The following is a 22,256-nucleotide window of genomic DNA, read 5'->3' as shown; positions in this document are numbered from 1 at the left end:
TTAGTCTTGCCATATTTGTTTATTCTGAGGGGGATAGGTCGGATCTCTTTAAACTTGAATTTATACATTTATGAGGATAGGTGTACTAGCTTGTGGACTTGTGAGTGTAGATTGGTGATTAATGGCTCATGTAAACTGAGTGATGGGTAAATAACATACAAAATATGGATCAAACTTGACCATTTCAATAAAACAGCCTTGGAGAATCTTTGACCTATAACATTTTTACGATTACATGTTGGTGACTTGCACAAAAGAGTTACAGCTATAACTCTTTTGTGCAAGACATCAACATGTAATCACACGTAACATTAAAGACCACCCCACCTGGGTGGTGGATCCCATCCACGGTATGGAGTTTAGGGAAGGGCATTTTCTGTGTGTCCGTTTTGGTTTGAGCTGCTGTACAAGTTAAATAAGCACCCCTAGTTTCCTAATTTATCACGTCTACAAGACCCAGATTAAAAGGTTTGTGCTCATCCTTGAAGACACGTGCAACCATACATTCAGTATAGTAGCAAAGTGACCAGTTAATGACTCCATCAAGACACACTTGGAACAAACTTTAGGTGTGGTAGTCGAATGCAATTCATCTCATGCGTGTGCCCCATAATGTCACATCCAAGTTTCAGTTCATGATAAATATTTATGACGTTAACTCCTCATACCGAGTGGTAGTATTGTCAGTTTCAAAGAGTGCTTTACTGTTCTGTAAAATGTATTCCTGTAGGATAACAACTAAAGCACTCTCATTTGGGTGTAGGGGTGGCATCTAGCTTACTCTTTACAACAAAACCCAATTTGAGACCATAAATATTAAAGTTTGGACAGCTAGCTTTATTTCAGAGAAATGTTGCAAACAAGGGATATGCACGCACACAGCTTAAAACCAGTAAGAACATAACTGCGGGATTAAAAACAGACAAGTTTAATTAAAAGGACAGGTTTCATGCAATACCCACACCCTGCAGATATGAAACTTTGTTGTGCAAATGTGGTCACCCTGATCAGTTCCTCCTACATACACTAATATATATATACCTTATAAACCTTATATACCTTTATTTCAGAGAAATGAGAAATGTATATATATATATATATATATATATATATATATATATATATATATATATATATATATATTTTACTCTTTGCAACAAAACCCAATTTGAGACCGCAGAGAATGTTGATGTTTTAAAAAAGAGGCTCAAGACCCATCTCTTTAATCAGGCTTTTAACTGACTCATTTAACTCTTTATAATTTTCTATGCCCACCCCTATTTTTATTGGATCTTACTACACTGTTTTATATTAATCATTATTTCAGTTTATCCTGTTTTATTACCTCATTGTTTTATCTCAATGTTATATTTAAATGTTTTAGTCGTTATTTATGTTCTATTTTATACATTCTATTGCTTTATTCTCTCAGTTCCTAATTTCTTGCTCTTTAGACCTACTCTTAGGATTTTATGTTATACTTCTATACTTTTTTAGTGTGTATTTTAACTTCATAGCCTATGTTATCCTGCTTTCTTGTAGCTTTTAGCTCCAGTGTTCCCTCATGGGGAGTCTCCATGCTGGGAGTGACTCTGGCCTGCAGGGGGTTCGTTCTGGGGGTCTTTCTGACCTGGATGGTTGTGGAGCTCTGCACCACGGCTTCACCGCTGTGGTGTGGACTCCTCTATCCGTCCGGGCCGGGCTGGTCTCTGTGGAGACATCCATTGTGGTTGCGGGTTATGAGACCTCCTGGCGTGGACGGCTCCCTGATACCGTTTCCTCACCTGGATCCTCAGTGCTCAGCCATGTCTACACCCATATTTATATAGATGCGTGTGTCTGTGTGTGTAACTTGGGTGAATTGTAGTGTGCTTGTGTCTGTGTGTCTGTGTGTCTGTCTTTGTGTGTGTGTGTGTGTGTGTGTGTGTGTGTGTGTGTGTGTGTGTGTGTGTGTGTGTGTGTGTGTGTGTGTGTGTGTGTGTGTGTGTGTGTGTGTGTGTGTGTGTGTGTGTGTGTGTGTGCGGGGAGAGAGGGGGCGGGGGCAATAATACGTTTTATGTTTGTGTATTTTTTTTATGTAAAGCTCTTTGTGCTGCATTTTATGCATGAAAGGTGCTATATACATAAAGATTTGATAAAAATTAAAGTTTGGACAGCCACCTTTATTTCATAGAAATGTTGTAAGCAAGGGGCATGCACACAGCTTAAAACCAGTAAGAAATATATATATATATATATATATATATATATATATATATATATACACACACACAGTGTACACACACACACACAGATACATACAAACACATATCCACTACTATTCTATTCTATTCTATACTATTCTAACTAGTGATTTTCAGTGTGTCCTTGTATACTGATGAATAAAGAGATTATTTTATATATATACATATATATATATATATATATATATATATATATATATATATATATATATATATATATATATATATATATATATATATATAAATAAAAGCTTGTGATACTAAAAACAAAACAGCAAACCTCCTATGATCACACACCAGACAAAAAAGTAAACGTAAAGTCTCAGGTACCATCAATTACATCACGTATGGCTTTACCTTAATTAGCCTATGTGTCCCTACAGTTATTTTGTGAAAATCAACAATAATATTGTTACTAAGTGCACATACCTGCTGCTCCGAAGACTACATGTCCCAGGAACCACTCGTGGCCTCTCTCCGCCCCTGAGCTGCTCTCCCTCCCTCTCCGCTCCGCTCCACCGCCTCTACAGCAGAGGGCCAAATTGCACACAGCTGGCCCTAATTACCTGCAGCGGCCACCGGAGCCTCCCTACATCTCATAAGACACAGTACACAACATGATGTGATTCAACAACGGCATACAGACACATACTGAAGAAGAGCCTTTTATTTAACCTATTTTACAATATAATGCCTCCCAAAAAAACAGAAGCGGACTCGCCTGATGCTCCTCAATCGCCTGATACACCTGTGGAGAAGATGGCTGAGAAAGAAGGTCTGTAGCAAATGGAAATTAGGTTTTATATTTATTTAAATCATACTGTTTAAAAAAAATTAAACGTTTTCCTTTCTAGGTGCGGCAGCAGTGAGAAAACCTGCAACTCATCCGTCCACGGCGATCATGGTGGGAGAGGCCCTTAAAGAACTCGACTCTCGAAAAGGGGTGTCTAACCAGGCGATACAGGGCTACATTAAACAAAAATACCCCGAAATGGACCCGGCTAGGCTGAAAAGCCTGGTCCGCAAAGCCCTGATAAAGGGGTTGGAGTCTGGCACGATGGTGAGACCTGCCAACGCCGCCGACACCATCAGCGCAGTGGGGAAGTTCAGGGTAAGATCAAGCTGCTCTACACTAGAATTAAGTCAAAACTGAGACATGACTAGTAATGACAATCTCAATGTGTTAAGCTTGCACCAAAAGTCAAAGAGTCGAAGCCAAAAACTGAAAATGTGGATCCCAATGTTGGCAAAGTTCCCAAGGATGGCGTGAAGAAGCCCAAAACGGCAGGTAAGGGTGCAGGGGCGTCAATTGGGTATGGCAAGGTACGGCAGCCGCCACACCTTGGCTTCAGGGGAAAATGTAAATGTTTGTTTTTTCAAATACATTTATGGAATTAGTCTGTGTCTCTTTGTATTGATTATTCTATTACGTAATACATATAGAATAACTACAAATGCAAATCAGAACAACATGATCGATTTCACTAGTTATTATACACTGCAAAATCTTAACATAATTTGTCTTATTTCTAGTTAAAATGTCAAATTTTTAGTCAAAAAATATCTCATTACATTTAAGACAAGACTCAAACAACCATTTTCACCTGTTTCAAGTAGATTTTCACTTAAAATAAGTAGAAAAATCTGCCAGTGGAACAAGATTGTTTTGCTTGTAATGAGAAGATAAATCTTGTCCCACTGGCAGATTTTTCTACTTATTTCAAGTGAAAATGTACTTGAAACAGGTGAAAATGGTCAAATAAGTTATTTTTCTGGTGATGACTCTTGTTATAAGTGTAATGAGATTTTTTGACTAAAAATGAGACATTTTAACTAGAAATAAGACAAATATTCCTGGTAAGATTTTGAGTTTTTGCAGTGAGCGAGACTGCATTTGAAAAAGTTCCAATTTTCTTGACCACACAGATAAGCTACATAGCAGAATCTGTGATGAGTATTTGCTGGACGTGGTGATTCATACTCTAGTTAAGTTCTGTGACTCGTAACCTTGCTATACCTTAGCTTCCACTGAATTGACGCCACTGTAAGGGTGTCTGACCCAAATGTGTTTTAAGTGCAAGTTCATGCCTTAACTCTACTCTCTTGAAGGAGTAAGTAAGAAGAAAAGCTCTGCAGATGCTGATGCGAAGATTTCAAAGGTGAGGAAACTATTGGTTTCCACAGAAGCACTGTGCCATACAAAATCTAACCTTTTTTTCCAAATTGGGTGGGGGGCTGAGCATCATTTAATGTTTGTCTTTCTTTTTTTCCTCCATCCTGCTTGAACTTTCTAAAATTCTGGCTACGGATCCGTCCACTACCGGCTGTTATGCTTTATGACTCAAAGCCTCTCAAAAAGTCCAAGAAAGAGTCTGCTCCAGCAGAGCCCGGTCCAGAAGAGCCCGCTCCGGCAGAGCCCGGTCCCTCAAAGTCTGCTCCACCAAAGAGGCCAAAAGCTAAAAAAGCTGAAGTGCAGGAGGGTGATGAAGGAAGTTCTGATGCAACTAAAACTAAAACCAAAGTTGCAAAGACTGTAAAGGAACCTAAGAGCAAAGTTGCTAAGGAAGGCAGTGATGGAACTAAAACTAAAACCAAAGTTGCAAAGACTGTAAAGGAACCTCAGAGCGAAGTTGCTAAGGAAGATGATGATGGATCTTCGTCTAAAGCAACTAGCAAACGAGGGAAGAAGACTTAAGTAAATTTGATATTATATAATGTTTTTAACCAGTTGATTCTTGTACCATCACTAATAAAAGTTTTCTGAACAGCAATTATACTGAGTAACTTATTTTTGGCACTATTTTTAAATCTCTTGAGAATGTATGTAAACTTGGTTATTAGGGACCTTGTCCAGTGCAATGCCCTTTTCAGTCATAACTTTGTCCCCTTAGTGTTGCATGATTAAATATCCCAGTACTTCTAGATTAGAGAAGGGCTTCACAGTACATTTGTCCAGATGGTTTCATTGCAACATAATAGGCCAGTGTGAACAACACTGAGGGAATCCTGTTACTGCCAGCAGCACATCCACAACCTTTGTGGCAGGTTCAGGTCTCTCCAGCAGCACCAGCTGCTTAATGTAACATTGAAGTGCCTCCTACAGGCCAAAGAAGGAAGAATGTTCTGATCTCCATCAGCAAATGACATGCAGTATATTAAGGGCCATGAGCATCAGGGCTTCAGATTGATGTATGACTTGATTTATGTTGTATGTGTACGGGACCTTTTTTTTTTTTGGGCCTCTGGCAATTCCTGATTTTTACTTTACCCAGCATTTATCAGAAGAGGTGAAACTGAAATGATTAAGCAATACATAATGGGATCTTGGAATAACCTCCAAACTGAATGCGTTTTGAGTACCGTTCTCAAATTCAAATGTAAGAATAGTGGGATATCCTTTTATTCTGGTTAATTCAAGTTCTAAAATTAATTCTGGTACATTTGGCAGTAATTGATGCTCTTAATGTTCACACCTGCCTAGTACATCACAAACAGGCTGCTGCTCTGACAGGTCACAGTAATATGTCACCTGAAATGTTTCTCCTGTAGGGTTTTCAGGATCCTTGTGCACTCACTGATAGCTGGTTTACATTTTTCAAAGCTTTCCTCATGAATGGCATCAAAAACTGATTAATCACCACCAATTGTCTCTGCAGCAGCACCTGAGCTGTCATTCCCACTGCTTTTCATTTGGCTAGCTCTCATGTTTTTCGTTCGGAGCTGCAGTATTGCCGCCTCTGGAAAATTGGAAGTCAAATGTTTTTTTTTTTCGGAGACGCCACAGCTGCAGAGCTAATAGGATATGTTTCAGCAGATCTGTGACCCCAAATAGGACTAAAGCCTTGATGGTATTACACTACTGAAATAAATCATGTCAGAATATGCAACCTCTGACCACCTGATGGTGCTGTTCATCCACTTTGATGGAGGCGGACTAAACACCCTACCTCCATCACAATAAATGTAAGCTTTTCAATACAACGTGGGCAATTATAAATCTGCCTTACGGGCCTTATAATTATATATTAAATGATTAAAATAGCTGCAAAGCAATATTATATTCACCTCAAAAGTAAACTGCTTATTTTCACCCAAAATGGTCCGAGTACATTGCGTACTGCGTATTACAGTAGCTGGATTGTATGTAATCTTGAATAGTTTTACGCTAAATCAAGTTTTTAATGTCTAATGTATTGTTATACTGAGTTGTAGTAGATTATAGTTAGTTGCATATCTCCACAACCCATAATGTATACTGTGTATGTTTGTACATAGAATGCCAGCTGTTGTACATAGTATTGCATTTTATCTTATCATTTTTTGCTTACTCTTCTGTTTTTGTCCTGAGCTGTGGTAACGCACACATTTCCCCTTGTTGGATCAATAAAGTCTTATCTTATTAAAATGTCTTTAAAAAGTCTACAAAATGATTCAGTAAACAAGACATAAGATGCACACCCAGACATTTGTAGGGAGAACAAATGTCTCATGTTGGCTAAATGGAATAAAAGCACATAACTTACTGCAGTTTTAAGAAACATGCAATAAAGCTTCTTTTTTTTTTTTTAAATAATCCTTTTTGAATTCTGTTTCACAAAAAAAAACTTAATGAATATCACATCACTATTGCTACGTAGCCCCAAAAAAATTACTTCTCACGTTGTAGACAAACAATCCAAGTCAAGACTTTCAACTTCACCTTTTAAAACAGCAAATTTATTTATCTTTAAAATAGAAAAAAAATGAACTAAAAAGTCTTACTTTTTCATTGTCACTAATAGAAACAGTACGGAAGCACAGTCTTTGAGCACTTTAGCAGCTCTTCAAGTATGTTAATTAAATTCATAGATAGTTGTTCTGCAGTGAAAAAGCCACCAGAGAAGTAGCATCCAAGTTGGCAGGGTTGCAACGCCTAACAAAGACTTTGATAGCAGTACCCTGACTGGCAGAACCAGTGTTATTGACTCCCCACACCCAACAGAAGAAAAAAAAAACATTAATAACCCCACAACTATTTCACCCAGTGAGGAGTCTAAGCCTAGAGCAATGTAGCTGATGTGCAGGCACCGCGATCTTCAGTGTGTAGTGAGCAGGAACAAGATTATTCAGTCACACAAGCTGAAATTTGATAGTAAAAGGAGGAAGGCAAAATACTTAAAAACCAGAATAAGCAGACCCAAAAGAGAGAAAGTTCACAAAATAAGCAATGTGAACAACTAATGTGCAGAACACCGTCAGCTCATTGCAGTTGACAAGAGAATAGAAATGCATCAATCAGCTGTATTAAAAATAGTGACTTAAAAACAATACCACTTGAATGAGCTTAAAAGTAATAAAACTGAATTTCTTCTGTGAAGAATCAATGCAAAATTTCCCACATGTAAACAAATTCACTCAGAAGAGAGAAATTAATTGTGCAGCTCTCTCAGCCCCTCCTTCATTTACACTTCATCCACTCTTAACAGTATGTGCTTGTGCCACCATTGCATCGAAGATGGAAAGTCCATGTCAAACATCAAGCGTTTTGAATTCCTCCACTTTTGTTCTCAAAACACGTTTCAGAAAGTGGTGAAGTGACATATCTTGCACACACTCCTGGGTGTTTTGAGAAAAAGCAGAAGAAAAAAGGACTATTAAGGCTCAGCCCCTTGTACGAGTGCATTGTCCTCCTATAGATGTCTCTTCTTCATTTAAATATGCTTCTCAAAGTCGGTCATCTGGGGTGCAGAAGAAAGCGATGCAGATACTCTGAAATGGCGTCCCAGTGCCTCCAGAGGAACGCCAGCAGGATTACGAGGAGGAGTGTGGAAAGTGTGCGGCTGCGTGTCTTCATCAAGGGGACAACACAGTTAGCCACCGTGGACACAAACACCAAAAGGACAGCCATTACAGCTAGCAACACATTAATCAGTTTTCCGAGCAGAGTCCGTGCCGTGGCGTTCTCCAGCCCCTCCAGCTGCACCACCTGCTGCTGCTGCTGCTGCAGCTCCATCTTGGAGATGCGTGTCTGACAAGCTTCCAGCGCCTCCTGCGGGTTGAAGGCAAAATCACCAGGTGAGAACCTCTGACAGCTAAGCAGAAACGTTGCATGATTTCAGATGAAACTAGGGGTGTAACGATACACTAATCTCACGATACGATACACGATATTGAGGTCACGATAACGATACGATATTATAGCAGTATTTTTTTAACAACCTTGAATGAGGAACATATGACTGGAAAAAATTGTCTTTTATTTGAAAGACACAAAATACAAAACAATGCTGTGCATTACAGTTTGTAATGCTTTATAACTGTTTAAGTTTTAAAGAGAAAGCCAGGCCAACCATTTTCCACAAACTGAACTAAAAGTAAATGTCAGGTTTGCATTATGCATCTTCAGTTTCATACAAGTACAAATATTTTGCCACAAACTGAATAGTTTCTCTCATGTATGATTTGACTTTTTTCTTTTCCAGAAATCTAACAACTAAAATTAAATAAATAAATAAAAGTAAATAAATACATACAATTTTACATCATTATCAATATTTAAAAAAAAAAAAAAGATTCATGCTCACCTTATAAGTGTAAGAGGAGATTTATTTTTGTTAAGAAGGTTATTTTGGTAATTCAGGGTTCATTATTTTATAAATATATTCTTTATATTCTGATGTAAATCAGGGACTATAATTACACTAGTCAGTTTATCTGTAGTGCTTAGTATGTTTTAGAATGGGCGGAGTGATATAGCACTAGGTGCTGTTGATGTTCTAAAATCCTACACTGTTGAGCAGACATTAAAGTATACTCAAACTCAGAAGACGTTGTCCCCGTGTTTATCCTACTCACGACCCGAAAAAGGTTAAATTTAATAAGGTAAGGCTTAACTCTACACCAGCCTTAAAAGTTCAGAGCTCAAAACCCCCCCAAGAGTCCTGTGATCTGGACCGCAAAACGGTACTAGTCTCTTCTGAGCGGAGTAAGATTTTGGTCCGCGGGTCGAGGCGTGGTCGGCACGCGTGGTCGGATGTGCGTTACTAGTCAACACAATAGATTAATATTAATAATAACCCAATATCGCGATACAGTTTGTCACCTCCACGACACGTATTGTGACGTTTTTGTATCGCAAAATTTCGTGGCACGATATATTGTTACACCCCTAGATGAAACGTACCTGTATGTCTCTTGCTCTTTCATAAGACTGGTAGGCGATCTTCTCCTCCATGCTGGCAAGTTCCTGTTTCAGGTTCAGAATTTCATTCTGGTGCAGTTCTGTTAAGTCATTGAGTTGTTCCTCTAAACGTTCACACCTGCAAAACATTCATAAGACAGAAAAAAAAAAAAAGATGACATACTTCTACTCGCACAAACCTGAAATAAAAAAATACAGCGCATCTGCTGCCTCAACCTGAATCGCTCCTCCTGTAGGGCTTCCATTATCATGGTGTAGTCCCGCTGATAGTGGGCTTTTAAATTTTCAAACGACTCCTCCAATCGACTTTGATTCTCCCGGAGCTCTTGGATCTCATGGAGTATGGCATCAAAGCCCGAGGCTTGGGCATGATCAAGAGTATTGCCCCTGGAGCTAGGGGGCCCTCCGGGGGCTCCAGGGGTGCTGTTAGCTCCCGCAGAACCTGATGTAGCACTTGAACAGTCATCGTCGCTGCCATACTTGGGGCTGGATTGTAAGTGTCCCGTCCCAAGAGTCCGCGATCCTCCGACACCCTCATCTCCCTGCGTTTCATCCAAAGAGTCTTTCAAGGCTGCGATGTTATCAGCACTGCCGAACTTGTTGCGAAAGAGGGAAGCTATTTCTCTTGGCTTGGACACCACAGCCCCAGCTGCGGAATGAGTGGCTTGGGAGAAACTTGACAAGCCTCCTGTTACCTGCAACAAGCAAGATACCCAGTACCCAGCATGAATGCAGTTGTTATTCCTACATAAAAAACTGAAAGGTTAATTCAATTCAACTTTATTTATGTAGCATCTATTACAACAAAGTTGTCTCTAGGTGCTTTCCAGAGTCCCAGAAAATGACCCCCGAGCAATTACTACATAAACAATGGCAGGTAAAAACTCCCCTAGTGGGAGAAAAGTCTTAAGCCAAACTGTGGCAAGGGAAAAACTCCCCTTTAGGAGGGAAGAAACCTTAAGCAGGACTTGGAACATAAAGGGGGAACTTCCTGCCGAAGGCCAGCTGGACAGAGCAGGAAAAGGGAGATCAGACAGAAATAATGAAGAACAGAGAGGAGAAACACAGACACAATGGTCAGTTGGTCTACTACAGGGATGACTATTTATTAGACACCAGACACTGAGGTGGTCAGAGTGCAGGCCAGGATGTTACTGGGTATCCAACAGACATCTATACAGAAAGGGTGGAAGCAAGCAGTGGGAGGATCAGAGGGTGAGACTGCAGGGCAGCATGCAGCTTCTCAGGCTCTGGCCTGCAAACATGCACAGACGAGAAGAAGAGGGGGCAAAACAGCAGAACAAACTACAAAACAATGGAGAACAATTATGGTGATGAGATACTTCTAATTGATAACTGTGGGACGAAATGAAAGAGAAGAAGAGGAGAGAAGGAGGTATGAGGGGCACCGCTCAGTGGATCATGCTGGTGTCCCCCTGCAGCGTAGGCTTATAGCATCTACAACGAAGCTATGCTTAAAACCAGCTGAGTCTTGTCCTGCAGCTGCAGCTATGACTACTGGCCCTAACACACTAAAGTTTACACTAACTATAGGCTTTACTAAACAGAAACATTTTAAGTTTGGCTTTAAAGGTGGAGGTGGTGTCAGCCTCCATAACCCAAGTTAGAAGTTGGTTCCATAGTGATGGTTCCTGATAGCAGAACGCCCGTCCTCCAAATCTACATTTGGATACTCTAGGAACTACGAGTTAACCTGCACTCTGAGAACGGAGAGCTCTATTAGGAACATAAAGCGCTATCAGATCGTGCAAATATCGCAGAGCTAGGCATTTTTGGGCTTCATACGCAAGTAATAACATTTTTAATTGGATTCAGAATTGTACGGGGAGCCAATGCGGTGAGGCTAACACTGGAGAGACGTGGTCTCTCCTGCTGATTCCTGTCAGCACTCATGCTGCTGCACTGTGGATCAGCTGGAGCCTATTCAGCAAATTACTTGGACATCCTGCTAATAACACATTACAGTAATCTAGTCTGGAAGGTACAGACGCATAAATTAGTTTTTCTGCATCACTCTGGAGGAGGATGCTCCTAATGTAGAAGGTAATACATGTCTTGGTACAAGGCCTAGAGTTGGAGAATTGAGGTTAAACTGAGGACTATCTGATGTGCTGTGGTGAGTTTTATAAAAAAAACTGAAGGGATTCTTTAATTGGTTGTTGAAAGCTACAATAATTACCCAGAAAAGCATGAGCACAGTTTACCATCCACCTCAATAATCCAGTCAACCCAGCCAGGGCTTGATCTGTTTTGAGAGCTTGTACTGTACGTCAGTATTCTGGTGACTCTTGTTTTCAATTTGTGGATGCCTGATATTTTCATGGAAAAAGTTCTGAATGGAAATTAAATAGACCTTTTGTTTATTTATTTTTTTTCTTATTTTCACATCTATCATGACTTTTACATGTATAGTTTAGTTGAATCATTACTATCACTGTTTTCAATAAGGAGCACCAGACTGAAATGGTACGCATTTAGTCCCTCGTGCTGTATTTGTCCCATGTGGAAGTCAGAACCTAATAAAGGACCCTTTAATCATTTAAATTCGGGTAAAAATGGTGTCTTTTGTCAGGAGCCTCAAACTATAAAATCAAGCTTATACAGGTCAAACATATTAGTTTATTGTGGAAATGTAATTTCTTGAATCCTCTTAAATATTGCTGAATAACCTTTAGCAGTCCAACACTGAAGGGCAGTATGAAACACAAACCTTGGCTCCAACATCTTTCAGTCCTTGATGCATGTCTCGGAAAACATCTTTGGGCTGGCGAGGGATGCCGTTGTGCTCCACCTCTCGAAGCTTCCGGTGGTAGTGCTCAAGCTTCCTCTGCAGGTGCTGAATAGTCTGTGCCGACTTTTGGTTCTTCTTCTCAAACACCTGTTTGATGCGTGCACTCTGCTGTTTGTCTGCATTATTGGCAAGTTTCAGGTATTCGGCCACGTTGTCGTCACGTGCAGTTTGTTCGATCTTGATTTGTTCGGTGAGCTTGAGGATCTTCTGTTGTAGCTGCGCAATAGCTTGCTTCGTACGCTGGGGGTCCGGAGTACTGTCAACGACGTCGTACCCTTCTGCACCGTATGGGAGGGCATTGGGTGACACAGCTGGGCACAATCCATCATACCGATCCAACTGTATAAAAAACAGAAGTAAAAACGAAATAAACCTTTAAATCATTCAAATTTATCAGCACATTCAGATAAAATCAAAGACATTAGTGAATCATTGAAAGAGCATTATTCATACATTTTTGTACAAACTGGTGTTATTATGAATATATTAACTCCATTGTTAAAAAGAGTTAAACAACATTTTCCTCTGGGAAAAAAAACAGAACAAATAAAGGTAGCAAAGCAGTGTGTATGTAAACTTGTTATGCTTTCCACAGGGCAATAATACTTTACTAATACCCCATTGGAAACAATGTGATAAGGAGCTTTAACATTAAACTGTGTGGTTTCACCTGTAAAGTAATGAAAAGTAATGAGCCATAAAAGCAGATTTATGATTTGAAAGGGAAAGCACTTAATTTTAAAGTGGGTCTCTGAGCAAAATGTTTCCAAATTCTGCAAAATTTTGGCTGCATGTTCTGGAAATGACTGGCAGTAATGGTAGGTGCAAGCAGACGGCAGTTTTCCTGATTGATCAATTATAAAATCACCAGTGTAATGATAATGTTCTGTCACTGCATATTCACAGCAGCACAAAGACTTTCTTGAGACCAAAAAAAAAGGACTCTTGCAGTCTTTTCTAAAGCACTTTACCTTTTTGGAAAAAATGATGAAAAGAAAAGACAAAAAAGATGGTAGAAAAGTCACATGTCTGCACCACTAGCACTAAAGAAAAAAAAAGCAACAAGGCATTGAAGGTACCGGTACTAATATTTCCTCATCATACTGTTTTGCTCAGTAAGGAACCCTCCAAAGAAAAGAGTGAAAAAAGGTAATCTGCCACAATCCCACAACAGCACAGAAGTAGAAAGACAAAGTAACCAGAAAAGAGATTATAGGTTTTTGATTCACCCATTTCATCCAGTGAGCTGATGGTTCATTGGTGGAAACATTAACATTGCCTCGTTACATCGTTTTATGTTTAAAGCTGATATGATAGTGTTAAACAACACATATCTGTGTTTGAGAAATGAGGAGACCAACCAAGATAGTTGGTCTCCAACCTTGGAGGTTGAAGAAAGACATTTCCTCTTTCTAGCAGATCATCAGTTTGAATGCTTTGTTCTTTTCTCTTTTTTTTCTACACTGCATTAGATTGTTTTCAATAGATCACAGCTTTAGTCTGAAGGTATGCCACTTTAGCTCCTGGAGTTCCAGACAATGTGCTCTGAATGTTGTTCTTTTGAAATAATCAATGCTTTCCCTCAGAGACATTGCCTGCACCAATGCGTCTGAAACTCACAAACAATATGTATAGTTGAGAATGACAAAAGTGCATGTTACCCGTTTCATGTGCACGAGTAAATCCTCGGGCTACTACAGAGGCTGGATTTTAAACTAGTAATAAAACCAGTATGATTGCATTTTTTCTTCAAGCCATGAAATGCACTGCACCTGCACCTTCCTAGATCAATAATTTCTCAGTGAAACATTGTTAAAAACAGTTGTCCCTTTCGACTGTATTAACAAGCTACATCCTAAATCTAACCAAAATAAGTAATCATCAAAGCTGGACGAGCAACAACAATCCAGCAGAGCAGCCAGCTGTGACACAAATACAGGGACTGTTTCATCCTGTATGTTAAACTGGCTTAAGTGAAATGTATTCTTTGTTTTGTTTCAGCCATGTATTAACAAAATCTCAAATCTCAAACTCAAATTAAGAAACCTGAAGCACTTTTTAAAATATTTTTAAAATATTTGCGCACAATGTAATACTGTTTTGGAGAGAGACCTGCAAGCCAATGTGTCATTTTGAACACACAATTCATTCTATTCACAAAGAGCCAACACATTTTCTGCATATCGTCATAGTTCCTAGAAAGAAAATTTGAACCAGCCCAAGAAAGAGAAAAAAAATTAATCAAAGAAAGATTCAGTCAGTGAATGCAGTTTAATTCCTTTTAACATTCAATGTCAAGCAAACATCACAGAAGTTGGAGTGTGTTTACCCCTCCAAGCCTTCTTTGACCTTAAGTTCCCTGAGAGAGGGCAAACGCTAAATTTAGAAAGGCTTAAAGCACATACAGCCAACCAAGTCAAAGGCAATCTCTGACCTTCCAGCACTGACAGCTCATCTCTCCATTCAGTGATGCATCCATGCAAAATCTAAACCATTGAGAGAATTTTAACATGATTTCCCAGTTCACTTGGTTTTCATATTTTTGCACACACATTAGTATTTGAGTCAGTCTCTAGGTTTCTACCACCCTAACACTTTATTTTTTAATCAAGGGCTTAACAAATACAACACACGTCTTAACAGCAAACACCATCAAACCAACTGAATCTGAATGTTCCCTCTTTAGGCCATCTCTACTAGGAACAGAACATTTTAGGATTTAATTTGATTTAATTCATCGAAACAGTGTCACATTCTCTTACACAAGTTGCACTGTGTATTTTCTAGGACAGAAAATAATTTTTGCCCATGTGCACATACTCAATGTTGATAGGATTGATAAGGGATTTCTTTTGGCAGTACAGTGGATATTACATTTTGGAACTGGAGTTCCTACATAGTAAACAGTAAAATATGTTAGTGGTGTAACAGTTGGAAAAGTTTTAGGCCCATTTCTTTGCATGTTTAAAAGTAAGGAAAATGTACATCTTGAAAAGTGATGCTGAATTTGCAATTTGGCAAAACAACAAGCCTAAGTGTTGTCCTTTGTTGCTTTGCTACAAGTTGTACTCATCACATGGAGAGACTCACCTTATCAGGCTCTTCAGTGGAGTGGTAACCAGATGTCAGCATATCCACCAGGGCTGGGCTGGTGGGTGTATCCGTGGTCGAGGAGGATCGCGGGCGTCCAGCCTGCAGCAGCGCCTCATGAGTACTACGCCTATGGATCTGTGGGCTACCTTTAGGTGGAGGATCCCCAGTGCCTCCTGTCTTGCTGCGGCGGCTTTGCAGGCTGGTGCCCCGCTTCATCATCGGTGGACCTCTGATCTGCTGCAGAACACGGCTCAGAGCTGCGGGAGGGGCGGAAGTGGCAGGGTTGTCAGAATCCAAAGGGACGGCCGAGGAGGCAGGGGTGTCCCCTACTTCTGGCCCTACATCAGCGGGTTCGGAGGGAGGGGCGACTGTGCAGGATGAGGCCGGGTCATGTGGGGAAACTGAGGAGCGTCTGCGCTGCGGCTGGAAGAGCTGCTTCAGGCCATGGCCAAACGCTCCCATATTATCCAGGGCATTATGGGTGATTTTGGACAAGCCGTGCTCGGACTCTGATGCCCTCCTGCCGAGCTCTGGCTCCGCTCGGCCTCCTGCATCCGGCTCCTCTGGACTCTGCTCACTACTACCCTGATCCATCAGAGACCTCCAGTTTCACAGCGTGGTTCTACTTGGGGGTGCAGGAGACTAGCTACGCCCCGCTGGCACCCCCCTCTGAGAGGCTGGGTGAGAGCCGGGAAGCAGAGGGGATGGCGCTCAGTAGGGCCTTTTGAGTGGGCATGCATCTGTGGCTTGGCTCAATGTCATGCTTGTCTACCACAAAAAGGAAAATGAAATGCATTATGGCATGCAGCAGTGAGCGAATAACATAATAAGCAGAAGCACAATGACAGACACCGAGGTACATAAACTGGGTTGACACAGACATGATCACTTTTGGTATGTCAATTCAAGATTGGTGCTTTTCAATTTTGTTCAAAAAATGTATTCAAGGTTTAAAAGAAAATACATTTTTAAAGCTAAAACAAGTAGGCACTGACCTCCATCACCAAGTGAAATGTCTGACAGTGTCAAACCATGAATACAAAAATACAAGACTCAATAAAATAAACAAGGATTTGTGAGCAGTTTCTGAAATGTTTGAGTATCTCATGTTTACGTTGTCGGATTCATTTCCATCATTTATTTCTGTACATTCCAGCCCAAGAATGTGAATTAAATAGTTACATTTCAGAAAATGTCCACAGAAGAAATCAAAACTAAATTTTAATGAAGTGCTTGGATGATACTGGCAAAGAAACTACAAAGTGGAAGAAATTTAAATAAATGCTAAGTAATAGTAAACGAAAAGCTAAATGAATAAGGTGTTCCAACATCTACAGCAGCCTACCTATGAGGGTTTCTAGCAACGCGAAACAGCTTGATATGCCAGGGCCTATTACAATTTAAATCCAAGTGTTTGGCTCTTAGGTGTCTTTTTACACTTAAAACAATTTGTTTTTGTACATCCACATTTAACAACACAATGAGAAGATAAACAGGAAAGGACGTAAGAGTGTGTGACAGAGCTTACCATCAGGCCAGCCACTCCTCTTCTGACTCACTACTCAGGACAGGCTAAATGACATGCAAAAATAAAAATAAATGAGTGTTCTTCATGCAACAGAAAGTAGAGCATATGGAGGAAAAACAAAGAAGACAGAAACCCTGTGTATTAGACTGGTAACAACAAATATGCAAGAGAGCACAAGTCAGTTGAAAGATTCCCATGTGCTGACCTCTAGACATCTGGTTACAATGTTAAGAGGCAACTTTATCACGCGTAAGTTTATGCAGTTTTTATACAGTTTATGCTTGATAAGCTTTGTTAGATTAGAACAACTGTAAACAACAGAACACATGATATGACATCAACTCTACACTCATGGCCCAAACATGAAAACAGCAGCTTACAGCAGCTCTAAAAAGCTGTCACTCATCTGAAGCAAACACAGAAGGGGGAGGGTTAGGAAATTATCCTGGGATTGACTTCTTCACATGTGCACACCATCTCCAAAATATCAGCTTTTAATTATTCATTATGAATACCCCTGTCCCTGAAGGTCAAACCAAAATGACAAGATTCCTTTCTACATGTATGCTTTTACAAAAGATTCACACTATGAAAACAGATAATTGCCATCAAATTAAGCATTCAAACACAACTGGTCTTGTGGATCCGCATGCTCGAGTCACATTTGATTGGGAAAAAACAGTTACTTATTAATATACCGGTATTATAACATTAAAACGCATTTATTAACATTAAGGCATACTTTTCTCTAAGACTAATATTTCAGGGGACATTTCACTATAGTAGGTGCCCTGATGGGTACCTACTATAGTGAAATAGAAGAAATAGAGGGTGCTGTCACTAAAGGAACAGTTATGTTGTTTCTTCCTTGTCATGTGCTAATAAAATGAAAGTCAGCTAGTTAAATCTACTCTCCACCACAGGTTGACTGTCTTCTGGACAGTTTAATTTGTACAACACTTTACAGTACAGCCCGTCTGAAAAGAAGGTAACCAGTCTGTGGGTTATTTCAGAGCTGCGTACCTTAAAGAAGTTCAGAAAATGACTTTAAGAAAGATGGAAAGGTCATGACGTTCCACTAAGCTGGAAGACACTTACTCAATTTGAAAAGAGCTCCTTGCAAAGTTAGAACTGCTTATTACTCAACATTAATCAAAGATGATAAGAATAACCCCAGGTTTCTTTTTAGCACCGTTGCCAGGCTGAATCAGTCATAACTCTGCTGAGCCATGTATTTCTTTAACTTTGACTTCATGACTTTATGAGGCAATCTAACTAAGAAGCCACCAAAGTGCCCCATTGGTGTTTTGTAGGAGTAGTAAACATGCAGTCGTATAAGTGTTGTAGAAAACAGTTCAATGTGTATACTTAAGCATTTTTGTTGTACCACATGATTAAAAGCTGTTTCATTTGTCAGTAGTGTTCAGGTTCACTCACTACTGATACTGAAGTCTTCATCACTCAGAATAAACAGACCCATGTAAGCTCTTAACTGTAAACATAATTGACTACATGCATATCTACTGCAGATACAGTAAACCCTGCAAACCATATTCCAAGAGCTATTCCTGAAAATGGCTTAAATTATTACTTTGTTCACCGATTAAAACTGAAGATAGTCTCGATGAGATGAAAGTATTTTTGAAAAGGCCATTGTTGCTACAACATGCTATACATAACACTAACCAGAACAATGAACACAATATTCAACTGAAATGTAATCCATTCATGCAGGTCAAAACATGTATAAATGTGTTACTCTATGCAATAAGACACAAAAGAATGTTTACTATTAAATTACTCTCAAATGAGCCACAAGTGCAATTGCAGATCAACATACCTTCAATTGTGGTCATTAGAAAGAGGCTGTGATGGATCTTTAAAACACAGAAAAAGAGCTTAATCATCCAAGAAAATGTCCAGCTTCCTCAGGGTAATTTTTTTTCTCCAAATCCAGTGGCTGTCAGACCTTAGTCAGCTATTTCCATTGAAATTTAGAAAAATCACATGCTGAAAAACAAACACAAGAAAAAACAGATGAGATATAATTGGAAAGGCAAATTTGACATGACATAACGGAGATGCAGTACTTAGCAATCTTTATGCACTCAATGCAGACAAATGTATTTCCAACATGAGGAATGAATAGGGGCTTAACATTTTTAAATACTTGTAAATTACTTATATCAACTTTGTAATGTAAATAAGAAGTATCATCCATTTGTGTTTGGGAGGGGGGGGGGGGTTAAATAAATGAAGCCACACAGCAGAAACCTCTCAGGGCATCCCTAACCTCACACTGAAGAATTAATCCATTTCATTTGGTTTCATTTTGTACAGCACATGCCTCAGAGGGCTTTTTAACTTAATTAAGTGTGTAATGTTAATGAATAGTCCAGAATAGCCCTTTCCAAGTGTCTACTGGATATAAACGACTATTTTACATAAGCAAACCCGAGGTGAAATTGTGTGGCAATTAAACATTTAAAAATCAACAATAAAAACCAAAGCTTCATATACTACCCTCCGTGGGATGAGATTGACGCCACCCATTCAAAAACAATATTTACAGGACTGTCTCAGAAAATTTGAATTGTGATAAAGTTCTTTATTTTCTGTAATGCAATTAAAAAAACAAAAATGTCATACATTCTGGATTCATTACAAATCAACTGAAATATTGCAAGCCTTTTATTATTTTAATATTGCTGATGATGGCTTACAGTTAAGATTAAGATTCCCAGAATATTCAAATTTTTTGAGAGAGGATATTTGAGTTTTCTTAAACTGTAAGCCATGATCAGCAATATGAAAATAATAAAAGGCTTGCAATATTTCAGTTGATTACTAATGAATCCAGAATGTATGACATTTTTGTTTTTGTAATTGCATTACAGAAAATCACAATATTCTAATTTTCTCAGACAGTCCTGTATTTATGAGTACACTCCTAAGTGAAACTGGTGCTTTTATCAACCTGCACTGCTTTTCATGCCTTGGTAAACTGGACTGCTTGGTAGTTTACAGGTGTGTCTGGTGTCATTACATGCACCATACTTGTTGTAAACTGAAACTTAAAAGGCTTGATCAAGTAAATTGTGTTCAACGACACCAGACTTTGTTCTTGTGGGGAGATTTATTTGTTATTTTACAGCCAAAGGTCTGAGTCCAATGGTGAACCAGAGATAAGCTAGAGATGAAATTAGCATGTCGCTAGCTGATGGTGGCAGGCCGGTCTTTTGAAAAACACCCTCATATAAAAGCCCTTTTGCTGTAGAGAAGTGTTAGCCCGCAAAACAAGTACAGTTTGAATCCCGTTGATCTCTTTTAGAGGGCTGATCTGCTCCACTAGCAGCTAGCAGAGCTAGCCTGTGCGCCGGGGGACGCTTGTTTCAGGTTAAGCCTGAAACGCAGTGCTTACGCCGTAGGGTACGCCGTAGGGTACGCGGGACGCGCACTGTACGGTGTGCGTCGCCGCGTCCCCCATGCCGTACGCTCTGCGTCGGTGTAACGCGGAACCATAAATCAACCTTTACAGCGCACACCGGCGCTGGGCGGGGTCACTGAATCAGTTCAGGACTTGACGTGTTTTAACAGCTGCTTATTTACTATCCACACACAGCTACATACACACTTCAAATGTTCACAATCTGGGGACGTAAAATCAAGAAAAACATTAAATACACAAGTGTTAACTGTACATAGATGAGCGCCCTGAGCTGCCTGGGGAGACACACACAATCACCTGACTTTTTTCTTTTTTTTTTACATTAAATTACTCGTCACACTAAAACTGTGAATACCTAAAACTGTTGTTTTGCTTCTGCTCAAACCAATACGTGGTTTCAATGCATAGGTCATTGTGTAATAATGTGGCACGCCTTTATGGCAATCTGTCTTGCACAATGCGTTGCTGCATGAGCTGCAGACTTCTGTTTTTAATCAAACTGAAACATATGTAGTCTCTCTAGCCGTTGGCACAGTTTGTCATAGTTTAATGAGATCACACCTTGTCTGAGCATCATCATGTGCAAACTACTATATCAAGGCGTGACATATAAAACATCAAGCTGTTAAGTCACAAACGTGGTGCATTACTGCACTGAAAACTTAAAAAAAATAAAAATAAAATAAATAAATAAAATAAATAATAAAAAATAAATAATAAAATAATAATAAATAAATAAATAATAATATAATATTCTAATTAATAATTGATATTAATTAATTATATAATAAATAATAAAATAAAAAATAAAAAATACATAAACTTAGTAAAAATAGTACATCGTTTTCATTTATTTGGTTTGGATCGGAGGCATTGAGATCTGTCACATCAGGTTGTTTTAATCACACCTTGCACTGGCGTATTTAGTCCTTACGTTTGCACTCGCTTGTCCAATCCTCTGTCCAGTTCTTGACTTAAAAAAATACATAAAAGTGATTTCTTTTCACCCAAACGTGACATAAATGCAGTTCACTTTAGACTAATTTAGGTGCTGCCAGAAAAAAAAATAACACACGATTCAGGCCTGGGTGTTGTCGTAAAAGTTGAATCCTCCCGAGATAAATCATTTTTCGTAATCAGTGAAATACCTTTTCCCGCACAACCTGGCAGTAGTAAATCGGGCGATTATTCACGCTTAAACTGTCAATTTGTCAGGTTGGCTGAGCTGTCTGGAACCAAAAAAAATAAATAAATATCAACCCTCTCTGCTCCAGCCACGGTTAGCTACAGGCGAGAAGGACGCGCCGCAAGAGGCTGATTTATAGTTCCGCGTTACACCAACGCAGGGTCCGCGTACCTTCCGCCGTACCCTACGGCGTAGGCTCTCCGTCGATTTAACGCGAACCATAATTCCGGCTTGAAAGCAGCGAGGCGGCGACGCGACAAGCCGGCTCGACCTCGGCGCCGCTGCAGATCACATACAGTCACGTAGAATAGCGTTTCATTCATAAACCGGTCTACAAAATGTGTCCTTTTTGTCGGTTCCAACTTACATGGGCGCTGAGAGGATTGTGTTGATGACCGTTCATTTCTTCCAATGGTGGACACTCCCACGGTGACGTCAAATGACGCGTTCCGCGTCAGAGCGGCAGACCGACCGGACCAGATAATCCACGCAGGTGAGGCATTAAATCCGCGAGCAGGTTTACACCAGTGGAAGCAACACGGGGCTGCTAGACTGCTACTGTATCTGCCCAAGCTTGTAAACCGTCTGCTGGGTCAGTGTGGCTCCGAGAATATGGAGGTTTAAAAAAAGAAAAAAAAAGAAACTACGGCGGCCCAGAGATGCCAAAATACCCCTGGGATCCCCTTCCTTAATCTGAGTTTAATGAAATGCATGTTTTCCCTCCCACAAAATGTAGACAATTTTTTATTTTTTATTTTTCCCCCCT

General features: G+C 39.7%; 2 protein-coding genes across 4 annotated transcripts; one reads left to right on the top strand and one right to left on the bottom strand.

Annotated features, from left to right (window-relative positions):
- The first annotated feature begins 2,933 nt into the window (after positions 1 to 2,933).
- On the top strand, positions 2,934 to 4,938 carry LOC133449144 (protein B4). The gene is made up of 5 exons (XM_061728275.1): positions 2,934 to 3,018; positions 3,098 to 3,354; positions 3,432 to 3,531; positions 4,353 to 4,402; positions 4,591 to 4,938. Exons 1-5 carry the CDS (start codon positions 2,934 to 2,936, stop codon positions 4,936 to 4,938), a joined length of 840 nt encoding a protein of 279 aa, XP_061584259.1.
- Positions 4,939 to 6,930: 1,992 nt separating this feature from the next.
- On the bottom strand, positions 6,931 to 22,079 carry tmcc1b (transmembrane and coiled-coil domain family 1b). Of its 3 annotated transcripts, none has more exons than XM_061727143.1 (8): positions 21,858 to 22,079; positions 18,697 to 18,866; positions 16,857 to 16,900; positions 15,326 to 16,096; positions 12,155 to 12,574; positions 9,640 to 10,118; positions 9,406 to 9,541; positions 6,931 to 8,271 (listed from the first exon to the last, which is right to left on the bottom strand). In XM_061727143.1, the coding sequence occupies exons 4-8, from the start codon at positions 15,920 to 15,922 to the stop codon at positions 7,957 to 7,959; spliced, it is 1,947 nt and encodes a 648-aa protein (XP_061583127.1). In that variant the 5' UTR covers positions 15,923 to 16,096; positions 16,857 to 16,900; positions 18,697 to 18,866; positions 21,858 to 22,079; the 3' UTR covers positions 6,931 to 7,956. The 3 variants fall into 3 exon arrangements, with proteins under 3 accessions (XP_061583127.1, XP_061583129.1, XP_061583128.1); XM_061727145.1 differs by having other exon boundaries at positions 15,326 to 15,585; XM_061727144.1 differs by lacking the exon at positions 21,858 to 22,079 and adding an exon at positions 21,239 to 21,257.
- Between the last annotated feature and the right edge of the window lie 177 nt (positions 22,080 to 22,256).

This window comes from Cololabis saira, chromosome 8 (assembly GCF_033807715.1).
Source record: "Cololabis saira isolate AMF1-May2022 chromosome 8, fColSai1.1, whole genome shotgun sequence".
NCBI classification, from domain to species: domain Eukaryota; kingdom Metazoa; phylum Chordata; class Actinopteri; order Beloniformes; family Belonidae; genus Cololabis; species Cololabis saira.
The sequence above is the reverse complement of the archived record's forward strand: the minus strand, read 5'-3'. Positions and strand labels throughout refer to the sequence as shown.